Below are 14,285 nucleotides of genomic sequence, written 5' to 3'. Positions count from 1 at the left end.
GAGTTCTTAACAGAAGCGTTACCTGTGGATCTCATTGGCATAAACTGCAGGTTAATGAAGACGTATATAGAATTTGTGGCCGATCGATTGCTGGGGGAACTTGGCTTTTCGAAGGTAAATGTATATTCCTACTTTGTCTGATCATGCAGTTTTCCCTGACTCCTGAAACTTTGGTTTTGTGAGTATAGATTCTGCCCGAATATTTTACAGCGCGTGTGAATGGTATCTCTAAAATATTCAATTCACAGACACTGCCGGCAGAATGTTGGCGGATTCTGTCTGGTTTCAGATGTGAAAACCCCATAAATATCGTAATACGGAACAATAAGAATTCTAGGAAAGCTGCAAATTAAAGGAGTTGTCCACTAGTTTTAAAACGTTAGCACAAATCTGCATTCAACATTATATGGCGTCTGAGACATAACAATGAAACACCGATGCTCAGACCAGGGCTGTGGAGTTGGAGTCGTGGAGTCGGAGTTAGTTTTGGTTGGAGTCGGAGTCGGTAGAAATGTACCGACTCCGACTCCAGCTTTAACAAAATGTAAAAAATATTTCACAATTGAACTTTCATATGAATTTTATAAATGTTACTCAAATATATATGTTCAATCAAACTATGAACAACAGTGATAAGCAGTTCTGCTGGAGATAGAGACATTTCTTACTTCTTATGTGTCACTGTTCTCCACTGCCCTTATCTATAATCTAAGTATCTAAGTATAATCTTATACTTGGTTAACCTCATGCTGCCCCAACCCTGCTACTTACAATGTATGAAACTGAAAGTGAAAATGTGTTGCAAATTCTTAGTAGTAAAGCTCCTCCTCTAGACTAGATGTTTGGTGTGTGTCTTCCAAGCATCTCACAGCTGCTACTCAGAAGAGGAAGACTGTAAGAAGTATTATCCTTTCAACAAATTTTGCATCAGTTAACTGTGAGTACATGAGGAATAACAGTATTACTGACTACTATATCAGTTGTACGACCTGGCAATAATTTTGTACAATTGTTTTTAGGAAAAACAATTGTCATTTGGATTGTGAATGCAGAATTAAAAACCTGAGAATGTCAAAGAAGCGTCACATTAAATCAGCTGTATTTGAACATTTCACCATCACTCAAGATAGAAAACATTATGTCTGTCAGTGTATGACAAATGATCCAGACGAAAACAAATGCTGTGAAGCCAAGATCAGTGCATATTCAGGCAAAGATAAAAATGCTCCTACCAGAGCTTCTAATGTAAAGAGACATTTACAGCGCTTTCATCCAGAAGTACTGAAAGCAGTGGATGAGAAAGACTGCATCCAAACCAATGAACCAGTGCCCAGCTCTTCCAGCCAAACAAAGGAGCAGAGAACTTTGCAGCCATGAGTTGCAAGATATTTTGTCAGTGACAAAGATACTGCAACAATGACAGTAGATACATTTAAAAAAACATCATAGAGCTTGTTGTAAAGGATAGTGTGCCTTTTTCATTATTTTCACGACCAGCTTTTATGTGTCTGAATGGGGAAATGGCCCGCAAGCTTGGTGTTTCTCTGGAGAGAGAGAGAGTATTAGAAAATTAGTAATCGAAGAAGCTTTTAAACAAAAGGAAGAACTTAAAAAAACTCTCAAGGGACGCTTTCTGTTTCTTAAAATGGATGCCTGCACACGTCACAGAGAGAACTATTTTGCCATCAATTTCCGATTTGTTTGTGACAAAAATGAAATAGTTACCAAGACATTGGCAATAAAAGACACCAAAGCTCATCAAACCAGTGAGTTTCTCCAGGTCTTGGTGGAAAAGGTTCTGCAAGACTATGAACTTAAAAAAGAGCAAGTTCTTTCTGTCGTAACTGACAATGCTTCAAATATGATAAGTACTATTACGCTAATGAATGAGAGTAATCATGGTGACCAGCAGCTAGAAGAACATTCTGGGTCCACAGACACAAATGTTTGAAATAGAGGAACACAGTATTGTAACTGAGGAGCAAACTGAAGTTGCTTCAGATGAACAGCAACATGATAGTTTAGATGATCTTGTTGAAACTGTGTCAATACGTTCTTTCATTCATCACATGCGCTGTGTTGTGCATACGCTACAGCTGGCTATAAGAGACAGTCTGCAAGAAGGACATGCTGCTGCACTGATTGGCAAGGTGAGAAAATTGGCTACTGTTGCCAGAACCCCTAAAGTTGACTCAATTTTGAAGAGACGTGCTGGAAAAGGGGCAATTATTGATCAAGCCACACGATGGGGCAGTACTTACTTAATGATTCGGCGCTTGGTTGAACTGAAAACCTTTCTTGTAGACATGGCTAACCCTCAACTGACGCGAAATGAAAGTCAGTGGAATTAGGTGACTGAGCTGGAAAAATTGCTAGAGCACCCATTTACAGTGACTAAAAAATTACAAGCAGAGGACTGAACTCCAGGTATTTTCTTAAAGGAGTGGAAGAACCTGATGTTTCGCCTGTCCCAAAGAGGAGGGTTAATTGCAAGTGGCATTGCTACATCAATGAAACAGAGAGAGGAGCTACTATTACAAAATAACATTCTTTTGGCAGCTGTTTATGTAGGCCCAATGCATCGGATTCTTCTAGATGATCAACAGCTAGCTAAAGGAAAAGAAGCTCTGTTTGAAATAGCAGTAAGGATGAAAGGGTTGCAGAACAGTCAGGAGGAACAAGAAGAATTTGGTCGTCCTGCCACATCTTCACCCTCATCAACTGATGAAGAATTTAATTTCGAAAAATATTTGGATCACAAGGACCGTGCAAAGCGTTCCCGCATAGAAGAGTAATCCCCATCAAAGAACACAGCCAGTACATTTCAGCGGAATTTTTCATGTGCACCAAAAGAAATTGAGAAATTTGACCGTTCATCAAAAATAACAGTGCAACAAGCGATTCCTCTGTATCCTGACATTGTCAGAGATGTTGCCCGAGTGGTTACTGCTTTGCCACCAACCCAAGTTAGTGTAGAGAGGTTGTTGTCTGCTCTCAAAATAATTAGATCAGATTTGAGGGCATCCATGAAGGAGGATCTGACGGAGGCAATACTTTTTCTGAGGACAAATTTATAGATTTCTTCTTATTAACTGCATAACAGTGTTTATTGCATATTTACTTACAAGAGTTTAGAAAAGTTTATAAAAGTTATTTGCTATATTCTAATTGTATTCTAATATAGTTTTTGCTCTAAGTGGTCTGATTACTTATATGATGGTGAGAAACTGAATAAGCACGATGTCAATATTTGACAACAGTAAATTTATTGTTACGAATTGGCCATTTATGAAGGAGTCGGAGTCGGAACCTGATAAAATCCAGGAGTCGGAGTCGCAACTGTGGCTTACCGACTCCACAGTCCTGGCTCAGACACACACCAGCTTTCTTTTCCACTTGGAGAAATATGAAGGATGCAGCCGATCAGTGGATGCTGATTGGCTGCAGCCATCATGTGATACACCCAATGGAAGAGGAAGCTAGATGCTCGTCGTGGCATGCCGGCGACTGTTGTGAATTCTGCTCTTGGGTTCCCTCCAGTGGTTGTAGGTGGGAATGCAGTTGTCTCTGAGTCACAGTCCTGGCCAGGTGTATCTGCTAATTGCTGTTCTGACTGGGATATTTAAGTGTGCAGGATTCATTAGCCCTTGCCAGTTGTCAATGTTTCTTTGGAAGTATTGGATCTCTGCCTGGCCTCACCTGCTTAGCTGCCAGTTCAGCAAAGATAAGTGTCTGTTTCTTTTTCTGAAGCACACTTGCTGTGTGCTTATTTTCAGTGCTGATCTTTTGTTTCTATTTGTCCAGCTTAGACTGTGTCAATTGTTTTTCTCAGTCTGGTTGGATTCTCTGGAGTTGCAGTTATACTCTCCACATCTTTAGTTAGGTGGTGGAGTTTTGTATTTTCTGCTGTGGATATTTTTGTAGTATTTTTATGCTTACCGCTTAGTATCCTGTCCTGTCCTTTTCTATTTAGCTAGTAGTGGCCTCCTTTGCTAAGCCTGTTTTCTGCCTGCGTGTGTCTTTTCCTCTCCAACTCACAGTCAATATTTGTGGGGGGCTGCATATCCTTTGGGGGTCTACTCTGAGGCAAGATAGTTTTCCTATTTCCATCTTTAGGGGTATTTAGTCCTCCGGCTGTGTCGAGGTGTCTAGGTTTTGTTAGGCACACCCCACGGCTACTTCTAGTTGCGTGGTGATAAGATCAGGGTTTGCGGTCAGTATAAGTTACCACCTACTCCAGTGAAGGTTTTCATGCTGCTCCAAGGCCACCTGATCATAACAGGCGACAGAACAGAGGAGCATCACTGGTCCAGTAAGTGAGAAAAATGTTTCTCCTCTTTAAATTTTCCACTACCCTGGGACTATAGAGAAAGCTTTTTAAAGTAGCGGACAACCACATTCGCCACCATGGAGGTGGAAAAGGCATAATACTCATCTTCCAGCATTTCTCTAAATATACACATTCCATATTTGTTCATTTACACCCTCAAACTTACATTTTTTTTATTTGCAAAGTGTAAAAGACATAATACATTTATTTTTTTATTTTACTAATTTATATAGTGTTATTAATTCAACTGTACAGACATTTTCGGCACTGTGCCCATAGGCAATGCAGATTATGAGCCCCAATCAGTATGTCTTTGGAATGTGGAAGGAAACCAGAGTACCCAGAGGAAACCCACCCAAACATGGGGGAGACATACAGAGTCCTTGACGATATTGTCCTCGGAGGGATTTGAACCCAGGACCCCAGCGCTACAAGGCTGTGGCTATGTATTGTTGCAGCCACTATGCTGCCACAATACATAGTTTTTCTAATTATTTAAAAAATATAAATCTGAAAATTATGACGCACATTTGTATTCAGCTCCGTGTAGTCTGATACTCCTAAATTCAATCCCGAGGGACCAATTGCCTCCAGAAATCACATAATTAGTAAATTGAGTCCAGCTGTGTGTAATTTATTCTCAGTATAACTACACGGCTGTTCTGTGAAGGCCTCAGAGGTTTGTATGAGAGCATTAGTGATCAAACAGCATCATGAAAGCCAAGGAGCACAACAGGCCGGACAAGGATAAAGTTGTGGAGAAGAATAAAGTAGGGTTAGGTTATATATATTTATTTTAAAAAAAGTAGCCAGAGTTCTGAACATCCCACAGAGCACTGTTCAATCCACCATGCAAAAATGGAAGGAGTATGGCACAATTACAAACCTACCAAGACATGACTGTCCAGCTAAACTGACATTCCAACCAAGGAGAGGACTGTTTAGAGAAGCTGCCAAGAGGCCGATGGTCACTCTGGAAGAGATGCAGAGATCAACATCTCAGGAGAATCTGTCCACAGAATAGCGATTAGATGTATACTCCACAAATCTGTCTTTTATGGAAGAGTGACAATTAGAAAGCCATTTTTTAAAACAAGCTACAAGAATTCGCATTTGCAGTTTGCAGAAAGCCATGTAGGGGACAGAGCTAACATGTGGAAGAAGGTGCTCTGATCAGATGAGACCAAAGTACAACTTTTTGGGCTAAGTGCAAAACGCTATTTGTGGGGGAAAACACCATCCCAACCATTAAACATGGTGGTGGCAGCATCTTGCTGTGAGGATGCTTTTTATAGCAGGAACAGGGATGCTGGTCACAGTTAATGGGAAGATGGATGGAGCTAAATACACCATCTAATCCTGGAGAAAACCTGTTCAAGGCTGCAAAACACTTGAGACTGGGGCGTAGGTTCACTTTCCAGCAGGACAGCGACACTTAATATACTGCCAGAGTTACAATGGATGGTTTAGATCAATACATATATTCATGTGTGTGAACAGCCCAGTCACAGTTGTAGTGCAGCGGTAGCACACTTATGCAGGGATGAGGCAGTGACCCAGCAAAGTTCAAAGCAAAACGTCTCTTTAATATTTAACTAAAAAAAAAACACAGCATAAAATATCCTCCGGATCGCAGCCGGGAAGCTTATCTTCTGGATTACAGTCACTAAACACGCCGCCAGTCCACATCCTGAGACCAGTTGCCGTGGGCGACTGCACTGCCGTCTCTTTACTCACAGCATTATACAGTACACGATATCCTCCGGATCGCAGCCGGGAACCATATCCCCCAGTTTACAGTCAATGAACACGACAGTGCACCTCTGGCCAGTTACTGTGGGCGACTGCACCGCTGTGCACACTATGGGTGCCAGGCGTCTCAGCCCCCCTGGCTGCTTGGCTCCGCTGTCCTGTGATCCCTCACACAGGAGCTCTGCAGAGCCAACCGCTCTGCCCTTTAGCATACACCAGACTGACTCTGACCCTGACACCCCCAAACCCTATACTGCAGGGTTTTTAACTTGCATCTGTGGCTCAGCCACATGGAAAACCCGGCCAGGAATGAAATGGACTACATGACTATTATCCTGTAGTTCGCTTCTAAGCACAAAAGCCCAGCAGGTTTTCCCTAAATCTGCCTTGGACAACCAGCATGTCCAAGACCTATACTCACTTAAGGCTGCATTGCAGCCACAGCTGTAACTGCAATGCACTCCCATGGCCCCAACTCGCCTCCGTGCACATCCTGGGGAGCACATACAGTGACCCTCACATGTAACGCCAGTCACTGCCTCACACAGTCCTGACCTAAATCCCATTGAGAATCTGTTGCGTGAAAATCGCTGTTCACAGACGTCTCCATAAAGTCTCACCGAGCGAGTGTGCAAGGAAGAATGAGCAAACATGTCACCTCTAGACGTGCAAAGCTGGTAGACTGTAAATTATGCAATAGGATCTTGATATAAATAAGTAGAACTTCTCACCTTGTGTGGTTGTGTCAGACACAACACTTGTAGAGCTTGAGAACCAGATGCAGCAGCTTCCATAGACAGCAGAATTAAATAGCAGAATAGGAAGTATTTCTATCTACGTGTATGGTTGTCCAAGGAGTCAGTTGACTCTGAAATGTGTTGACAGTAAACCTACAGTTCATTTATCTATACATGTGATTTAATCCATAGACGCAGAAATACTTCCTATCCTGCTAGTTAATTCAAAGCTGGTAGAGACAGACTTGCATCCTTACTTGCATTGAAAGGTGGTTCGTATTGATGCAGGGAGACTGACTACAAAGGCACATCTCAATTTTCAGATTTACACTTTTTAAATATTTAGAAAACCCTGTATCATTTCCTTTAAACTTCACAAATGCAATACGTGCTACTTTGTGTTGGTAGATCACATAAAATCCAAATAAAAAAAAAACTTTTTTTAAATTTGTAGGTGTTATGTGAAAAAATGTTTACAGGGTATGGATACTTTTTCAAGGCACTGTGCTTGTGTGCGTGTGTGTGTGTGTGTGTGTGTGTGTGTGTATATAGATAGATAGATAGACACACAGTTGGTATGGAAATTATTCAGACACCTTTAACCCCTTCCCGACCCATGACGCCACGTAGGCGTCATGAAAGTCGGTGCCAGTCCAACCCATGACGCCTATGTGGCGTCATGGAAAGATCACGTCCCTGCAGATCGGGTGAAAGGGTTAACTCCAATTTTACCCGATCTGCAGGGACAGAGGGAGTGGTAGTACAGCCCAGGGGGGGTGGCTTCACCCCCCCGCGGCTACGATCGCTCTGATTGGCTGTTGAAAGTGAAACTGCCAATCAGAGCGATTTGTAATATTTCACCTAAAAAACTGGTGAAATATTACAATCCAGCCATGGCCGATGCTGCAATATCATCGGCCATGGCTGGAAACACTGGTGTGCCCCCACCCCACCGATCTCCCCCCCAGTCCACCGATCTGTGGTCCACTCCCCTCTGTCCTGTGCTCCGCTCCCCCGTCCTCCTGTCCGCTCCCTCCGTGCTCCTATGCCACCCCCCCGTGCTCCGATGCCCCCCCCATGCCCCGATCTCCCCCCCCCTTTTACTTACCGAGGCTCCCGGTGTCCGTCCGTCTTCTCCATGGGCGCCGCCATCTTCCAAAATGGCGGGTGCATGCACAGTGCGCCCGCCGAATCTGCCGGCCAGCAGATTCGTTCCATGTACATTTTGATCACTGTGATCAAAATAAAAAAAAAAAGTAAATGAACCCCCCCCCCTCTATCACCCCCATAGGTAGGAACAATAATAAAATAAAGAAAAAAAATATATTTTTTTCCACTACAGTTAGAACTAGGGTTAGGGTTAGGGAATGTGCACACATATTCTGGTCCTCTGCGGATTTTTCCGCAGCGGTTTTTATAAATCCACAGTGCAAAACCGCTGCGGATTTATCGCGGTTTTTCTGCGGATTTCACTGCGGTTTTCTATTGGAGCAGTTGTAAAACCGCTGCGGAATCCGCAGAAAGAAGTGAAATGTGCGGAATGTAAACCGCTGCGTTTCCGCGCAGTTTTTTCTGCGGAAACGGCGGAAATGCTGTGGATCCGCAGCATTTTCCGCATCATGTGCACATACCCTTAGAATTAGGCTATGTGCACACGGTGCGGATTTGGCTACGGATCCGCAGCAGATTTAGCTGCGGATCCGCAGTGGATTGGCCGCTGCGGATTCGCAGCAGTTTTCCATCAGCTTTACAGTTCCATGTAAACCTATGGAAAATCAAATCCGCTGTGCCCATGGTGCGGAAAATACCGCGCGGGAACGCTGTGTTGTATTTTCCGCAGCATGTCAATTCTTTGTGCGGATTCCGCAGCGTTTTACACCTGTTCCTTAATTAGGAATCCGCTGGTGAAATCTGCTCAAAAAACACTGGAAATCCACGATAAATCCGCAGGTAAAACGCAGTGCCTTTTTACCCGCGGATTTTTCAAAAATGGTTCGGAAAAATCTCACACGAATCCGCAACATGGGCACATAGCCTTAGGGTTAGGGTTGGAATTAGAGTTAGGGTTGGAATTAGGGCTAGGGTTAAGATTAGGCTTGTGATTAGGGTTATGGTTAGGGGTGTGTTGGGGTTAGGATTGTGGTTAGGGGTGTGTTGGGGTTAGGGTTTGGATTAGGGTTAGGATTATGTTTAGGGTTGGGATTAGGGTTAGGGGTGTGTTGGGGTTAGGGCTGTGGTTAGGGGTGTGTTGGGGTTAGGGTTGTGATTAGGGTTATGGCTAGAGTTGGGATTAGGGTTAGGGGTGTGTTGGGGTTAGTGTTGGAGGTAGAATTGAGGGGTTTCCACTGTTTAGGCACATCAGGGCGCCACCATTGATTCCAGCCAATCTTGTGTTCAAAAAGTCAAATGGTGCTCCCTCCCTTCCGAGCCCCGACATGCGCCAAAACAGTGGTTTACCCCCACATATGGGGTACCAGCATACTCAGTGCAAACTGGGCAACAACTATTGGGGTCCAATTTTTCCTGTTACCCTTGTGAAAATAAAAAATTGCTTGCTAAAACATCATTTTGAGGAAAGAAAAATTATTTTTTTATTTTCACGGCTCTGCGTTGTAAACTTCTGTGAAGCACTTGGGGGTTCAAAGTGCTCACCACATATCAAGATAAGTTCCTTGGGGGGTCAAGTTTTCAAAATGGGGTCACTTGTGGGGGGTTTCTACTGTTTAGGCACATCAGTGGCTCTGCAAACATAACATGATGCCCGCAGACCATTCCATCAAAGTCTGCATTCCAAAACATCACTACTTCCCTTCTGAGCCCCGACGTGTGCCCAAACAGTGGTTTCCCCCACATATGGGGTATCAGCATACTCAGGACAAACTGGACAACAACTTTTGGGGTCCAATTTCTCCTGTTACTCTTGTGAAAATAAAAAATTGTGGGCTAAAAAATAATTTTTGAGTAAAGAAAAATGATTTTTTATTTTCACGGCTCTGCGTTATAAACTTCTGTGAAGCACTTGGGGGTTTAAAGTGGTCACCGCACATCTAGGTTAGTTCCATGGGAGGTCTAGTTTCCAAAATGGGGTCATATGTGGGGGAGCTCAAATGTTATTTGGTGTCAGCTAACGATTGGAGCTAATTTTTCATTCAAAAAGTCAAATGGCGCTCCTTTTCTTTCAAGCCCGGCCGTGTGCCCAAACAGTGGTTTACCCCCACATGTGAGGTATCACTGTACTCAGGAGAAATTGCCCAATACATTTTAGAATCCATTTTATCCTGTTGCCCATGTGGAAATGAACAAATTGAGGCCAAAATAATTTTTTTGTGAAAAAAAAAGTACTTTTTCATTGTTAAGGATCAATTTGTGAAGCACCTGGGGGTTCAATGTGCTCACTATGCATCTAGATAAGTTCCTTGGGGGGTCCAGTTTCCAAAATAGGGTCACATGTGTGGGAGCTCCAAGGTTTAGGCACACAGGGGCTCTCCAAACGCGACATGGTGACCGCTAACGATTGAAGCTAATTTTTCATTCAAACAGTCAAATGGCGCTCCTTCCCTTCCGAGCCCTGCCGTGTGCCCAAACAGTGGTTTACCCCCACATATGAGGTATCAGTGTACTCAGGAGAAATTGCCCAATAAATTGTAGGATCCATCTTATCCTGTTGCACATGTGGAAATGAACAAATTGAGGCTAAAATAAATTTTTTGTGAAAAAAAGTACTTTTTCATTTTTACGGATCAATTTGTGAAGCACCTGGGGGTTCAAAGTGCTCACTATGCATCTAGATAAGCTCCTTGGGGGGTCTAGTTTCCAAACTGGGGTCAAATGTGGGGGAGCTCCAATGTTTAGGCATACAGGGGCTCTCCAAACACGACATGGTGTCCGCTAACGTTTGGAGCTAATTTTTCATTCAAAAGTCAAATGGCGCTCCTTCCCTTCCGAGCCTTGCCGCGTGCCCAAACAGTGGTTTACCCCCACATGTGAGGTATTGGTGTACTCAGGAGAAATTGCCCAACACATTTTAGGATCCATTTTATCCTGTTGCCCATGTGGAAATGAACAAATTGAGGCTAAAAGAAATTTTTTGTGAAAAAAAAGTACTTTTTCATTTTTACAGATCAATTTGTGAAGCACTTGGGGGTTCAAAGTGCTCACTATGCATCTAGATAAGTTCCTTGGGGGGGTCTAGTTTCCAAAATGGGGTCACTTGTGGGGGAGCTCCAATGTTTAGGCACACAGGGGCTCTCCAAATGCGACATGGTGTCCGCTAAAGAATGGAGCCAATTTTTCATTGAAAAAGTCAAATGGCGCCCCTTCCCTTCCGAGCCCTGTCGTGCGCCCAAGCAGTAGTTCCCCCCCACATATGGGGTATCGGCGTACTCAGGACAAATTGAACAATAACTTTTGGGGTCCAGTTTCTCTTTTTACCCTTGGGAAAATAAAAAAATTGTTGCTAAAAGATAATTTTTGTGACTAAAAAGTTAAATGTTCATTTTTTCCTTCCATGTTGCTTCTGCTGCTGTGAAGCACCTGAAGGGTTAATAAACTTCTTGAATGTGGTTTTGAGCACCTTGAGGGGTGCAGTTTTTAGAACGGTGTCACTTTTGGGTATTTTCAGCCATATAGACCCCTCAAACTGACTTCAAATGTGAGGTGGTCCCTTAAAAAAAAAGGTTTTGTAAATTTTGTTGTAAAAATGAGAAATCACTGGTCAAATTTTAACCCTTATAACTTCCTAGCAAAAAAAAATATTGTTTCCAAAATTGTGCTGATGTAAAGTAGACATGTGGGAAATGTTATTTATTAACTATTTTGTGTCACATAACTCTCTGGTTTAACAGAATAAAAATTCAAAATTTGAAAATTGCGAAATTTTCTAAATTTTAGCCAAATTTCCATTTTTTTCACAAATAAACGCAAAAATTATTGACCTAAATTTACCACTAACATGAAGCCCAATATGTCACAAAAAAACATTCTCAGAACCGTTAGGATCCGTTGAAGCGTTCCCGAGTTATTACCTCATAAAGGGACATTGGTCAGAATTGCAAAAAACGGCCAGGTCATTAAGGTCAAAATAGGCTGGGTCATGAAGAGGTTAAATTTTTCACTCTCTCTGTTTCATTGCAGCCATTTGGTAAATTCAAAAAAGTTCATTTTTTTATCTTTAATATACACTCTGCACCCATCTTGACTGAAAAGAAAACAGAAATGTAGTAATTTTTGCTAATTTGTTAAAAAAGAAAAACTGAAATATCACATGGTCATAAGTGTTCAGACCCTTCTTCCTGGAAGAAAATGGTGGGCTCATGCACAGTGAAGGCACAATAGGAGATTTTTCTTATTGGTTCATTTTGATCACTGTAATAGACCCCATCACAGTGATCAAAATAAAAAAAATTGTAACCCAAACCCCCCTTTGTCACCCCCTTAGTTAGGTAAAAATAAAATAATTTTATTTTTTCCATTCTTTGCAGTTATAGTTAGGGTTGGGGTTAGAGCTAGGCTTGTTGGGGCTGTGGATTAGGGTTTTAGATTAGAGGTAGGGTCAGGGTTGGGGTTAGGGTTGGGGCTATGGTTTAGGGTTGGGATTCGAGCTAGGGTCAGGGTTTTGGTTAGAGCTAAGGTTAGGATTGGGCTAGGGTTGGGGCTAGGGTTGGGCTTAGAGCTAAGGTTAGGATTGGGCTAGGGTTGAGGCTAGGGTTTGGGTTGTGTTGGGGTTAGGGCTATGTTGGGGTTACGGTTGTGTTGGAGTTATGGTTGTGTAGGGGTTACGGTTGGGGTGTGGGGAATATTGTGGTGTTGGGATTGTGGTTAGGGTTTGGATTAGGATTAGGGTTGGGGTTAAGGGTAGGGCTGTGTTGGGGTCGGAGTTAGAATTGGGGGGTTTCCACTGTTTACGTACATCAGGGGGTCTCCAGACGCGACATGGCACCCACCATTGATTCCAGCCAATTTTGCGTTTAAAAAGTCAAACGGTGCTCCCACCCTTCTGAGCCCTGCCATGCGCCCAAACAGTGGCTTTCCCCCACATACATGGTATCGGCATACTCTGGAGAAATTGCACAACAAATTTTATGGTCCATTTTCTCCTGTTACCCTTGTGAAAATAAAAAAGTTTGGGTCCAAAGTAAATTTTTTGTGAAAAAAAGTACAATGTTCCTGCCACATTGCTTTAGTTTTCGTGAAGCACCTGAAGGGTTAATAAACTTCTTGAATGTGGTTTTGGACACCTTGAGGGGTGCAGTTTTTAGAATGGTGTCACTCTGGGGTATTTTCTGTCAATGGTTTTGTAAATTTTGTTCTAAAAACGAGAAATCGGTGATCAACTTTCAACCCTCATAACTTCCTAACAAAAAACAATTATGTTTCCAAAATTGTGCTGATGTAAAGTTGACCTGTGGGAAATGTTATTTATTATCTATTTTGTGTGACACGACTCTGTTTTTTGGCAAATTTCCGTTTTTTAAATAAACGCACGCAACTCATATCGAAGAAATTTTGCCGCTAACATGAAGTGCAATATGTCATGAGCAAAAAATCTCAGAATCAGTGGAATCCATTGAAGCGTTCTAGAGCTATAACCTCATAAAGTGACAGTGGTCAGAATTGTAAAAAATTGGCTTGGTCATTAGGGTGAAAGTTGTCTCGGTCACTAAAGGTACCTTCACACACAACGATATTGTTAACGATATCGTTGCTATTTGTGACGTAGCAACGATATCGTTAATGAAATCGTTATGTGTGACAGCGACCAACGATCAGGCCCCTGCTGGGAGATCGTTGGTCGCTGAATAAAGTCCAGAACTTTATTTCGTCGCTGGATCTCCCGCGGACATCGCTGGATCGGCGTGTGTGACACCGATCCAGCGATGTCTTCACTGGTAACCAGGGTAAACATCGGGTAACTAAGCGCAGGGCCGCGCTTAGTAACCCGATGTTTACCCTGGTTACCATGCTAAAAGTAAAAAAAAACAAACAGTACATACTTACCTACAGCCGTCCGTCCTCCAGCGCTGCGCTCTGCACTCCTCCTGTACTGTCTGTGAGCCGGAAAGCAGAGCGGTGACGTCACCGCTCTGCTTTCCGGCTCCCAGACAGTACAGGAGGAGAGCAGAGAAGCAGAGCGCAGCGCTGGAGGACGGACGGCTGTAGGTAAGTATGTACTGTTTGTTTTTTTTTACTTTTAGCATGGTAACCAGGGTAAACATCGGGTTACTAAGCGCGGCCCTGCGCTTAGTTACCCGATGTTTACCCTGGTTACCGGCATCGTTGGTCGCTGGAGAGCGGTCTGTGTGACAGCTCTCCAGCGACCAAACAGCGACGCTGCAGCGATCCGGATCGTTGTCGGTATCGCTGCAGCGTCGCTTAATGTGAAGGGGCCTTAAGGGGTTAAAGATAACAATGTCAATGTTTTGGAGCGGCCATCACAAAGCCCTAATCTCAATCCTATTGAAAATGTA

The 14,285-nt window shown here is 43.1% G+C and overlaps 1 protein-coding gene across 1 annotated transcript in view; it reads left to right on the top strand.

Annotated features, from left to right (window-relative positions):
* The window catches only part of RRM2B (ribonucleotide reductase regulatory TP53 inducible subunit M2B), a 63,347-nt gene that overhangs the window by 47,357 nt on the left and 1,705 nt on the right, over positions 1–14,285 (top strand). The window contains exon 8 of the mRNA XM_069731718.1: positions 1–114. Coding sequence (XP_069587819.1) covers positions 1–114 — 114 coding nt within the window. The remainder of the gene's footprint in view (positions 115–14,285) is intronic.

This window comes from Ranitomeya imitator, chromosome 6 (genome assembly GCF_032444005.1).
Source record: "Ranitomeya imitator isolate aRanImi1 chromosome 6, aRanImi1.pri, whole genome shotgun sequence".
NCBI lineage: Eukaryota > Metazoa > Chordata > Amphibia > Anura > Dendrobatidae > Ranitomeya > Ranitomeya imitator.
The sequence above is the reverse complement of the archived record's forward strand: the minus strand, read 5'-3'. Positions and strand labels throughout refer to the sequence as shown.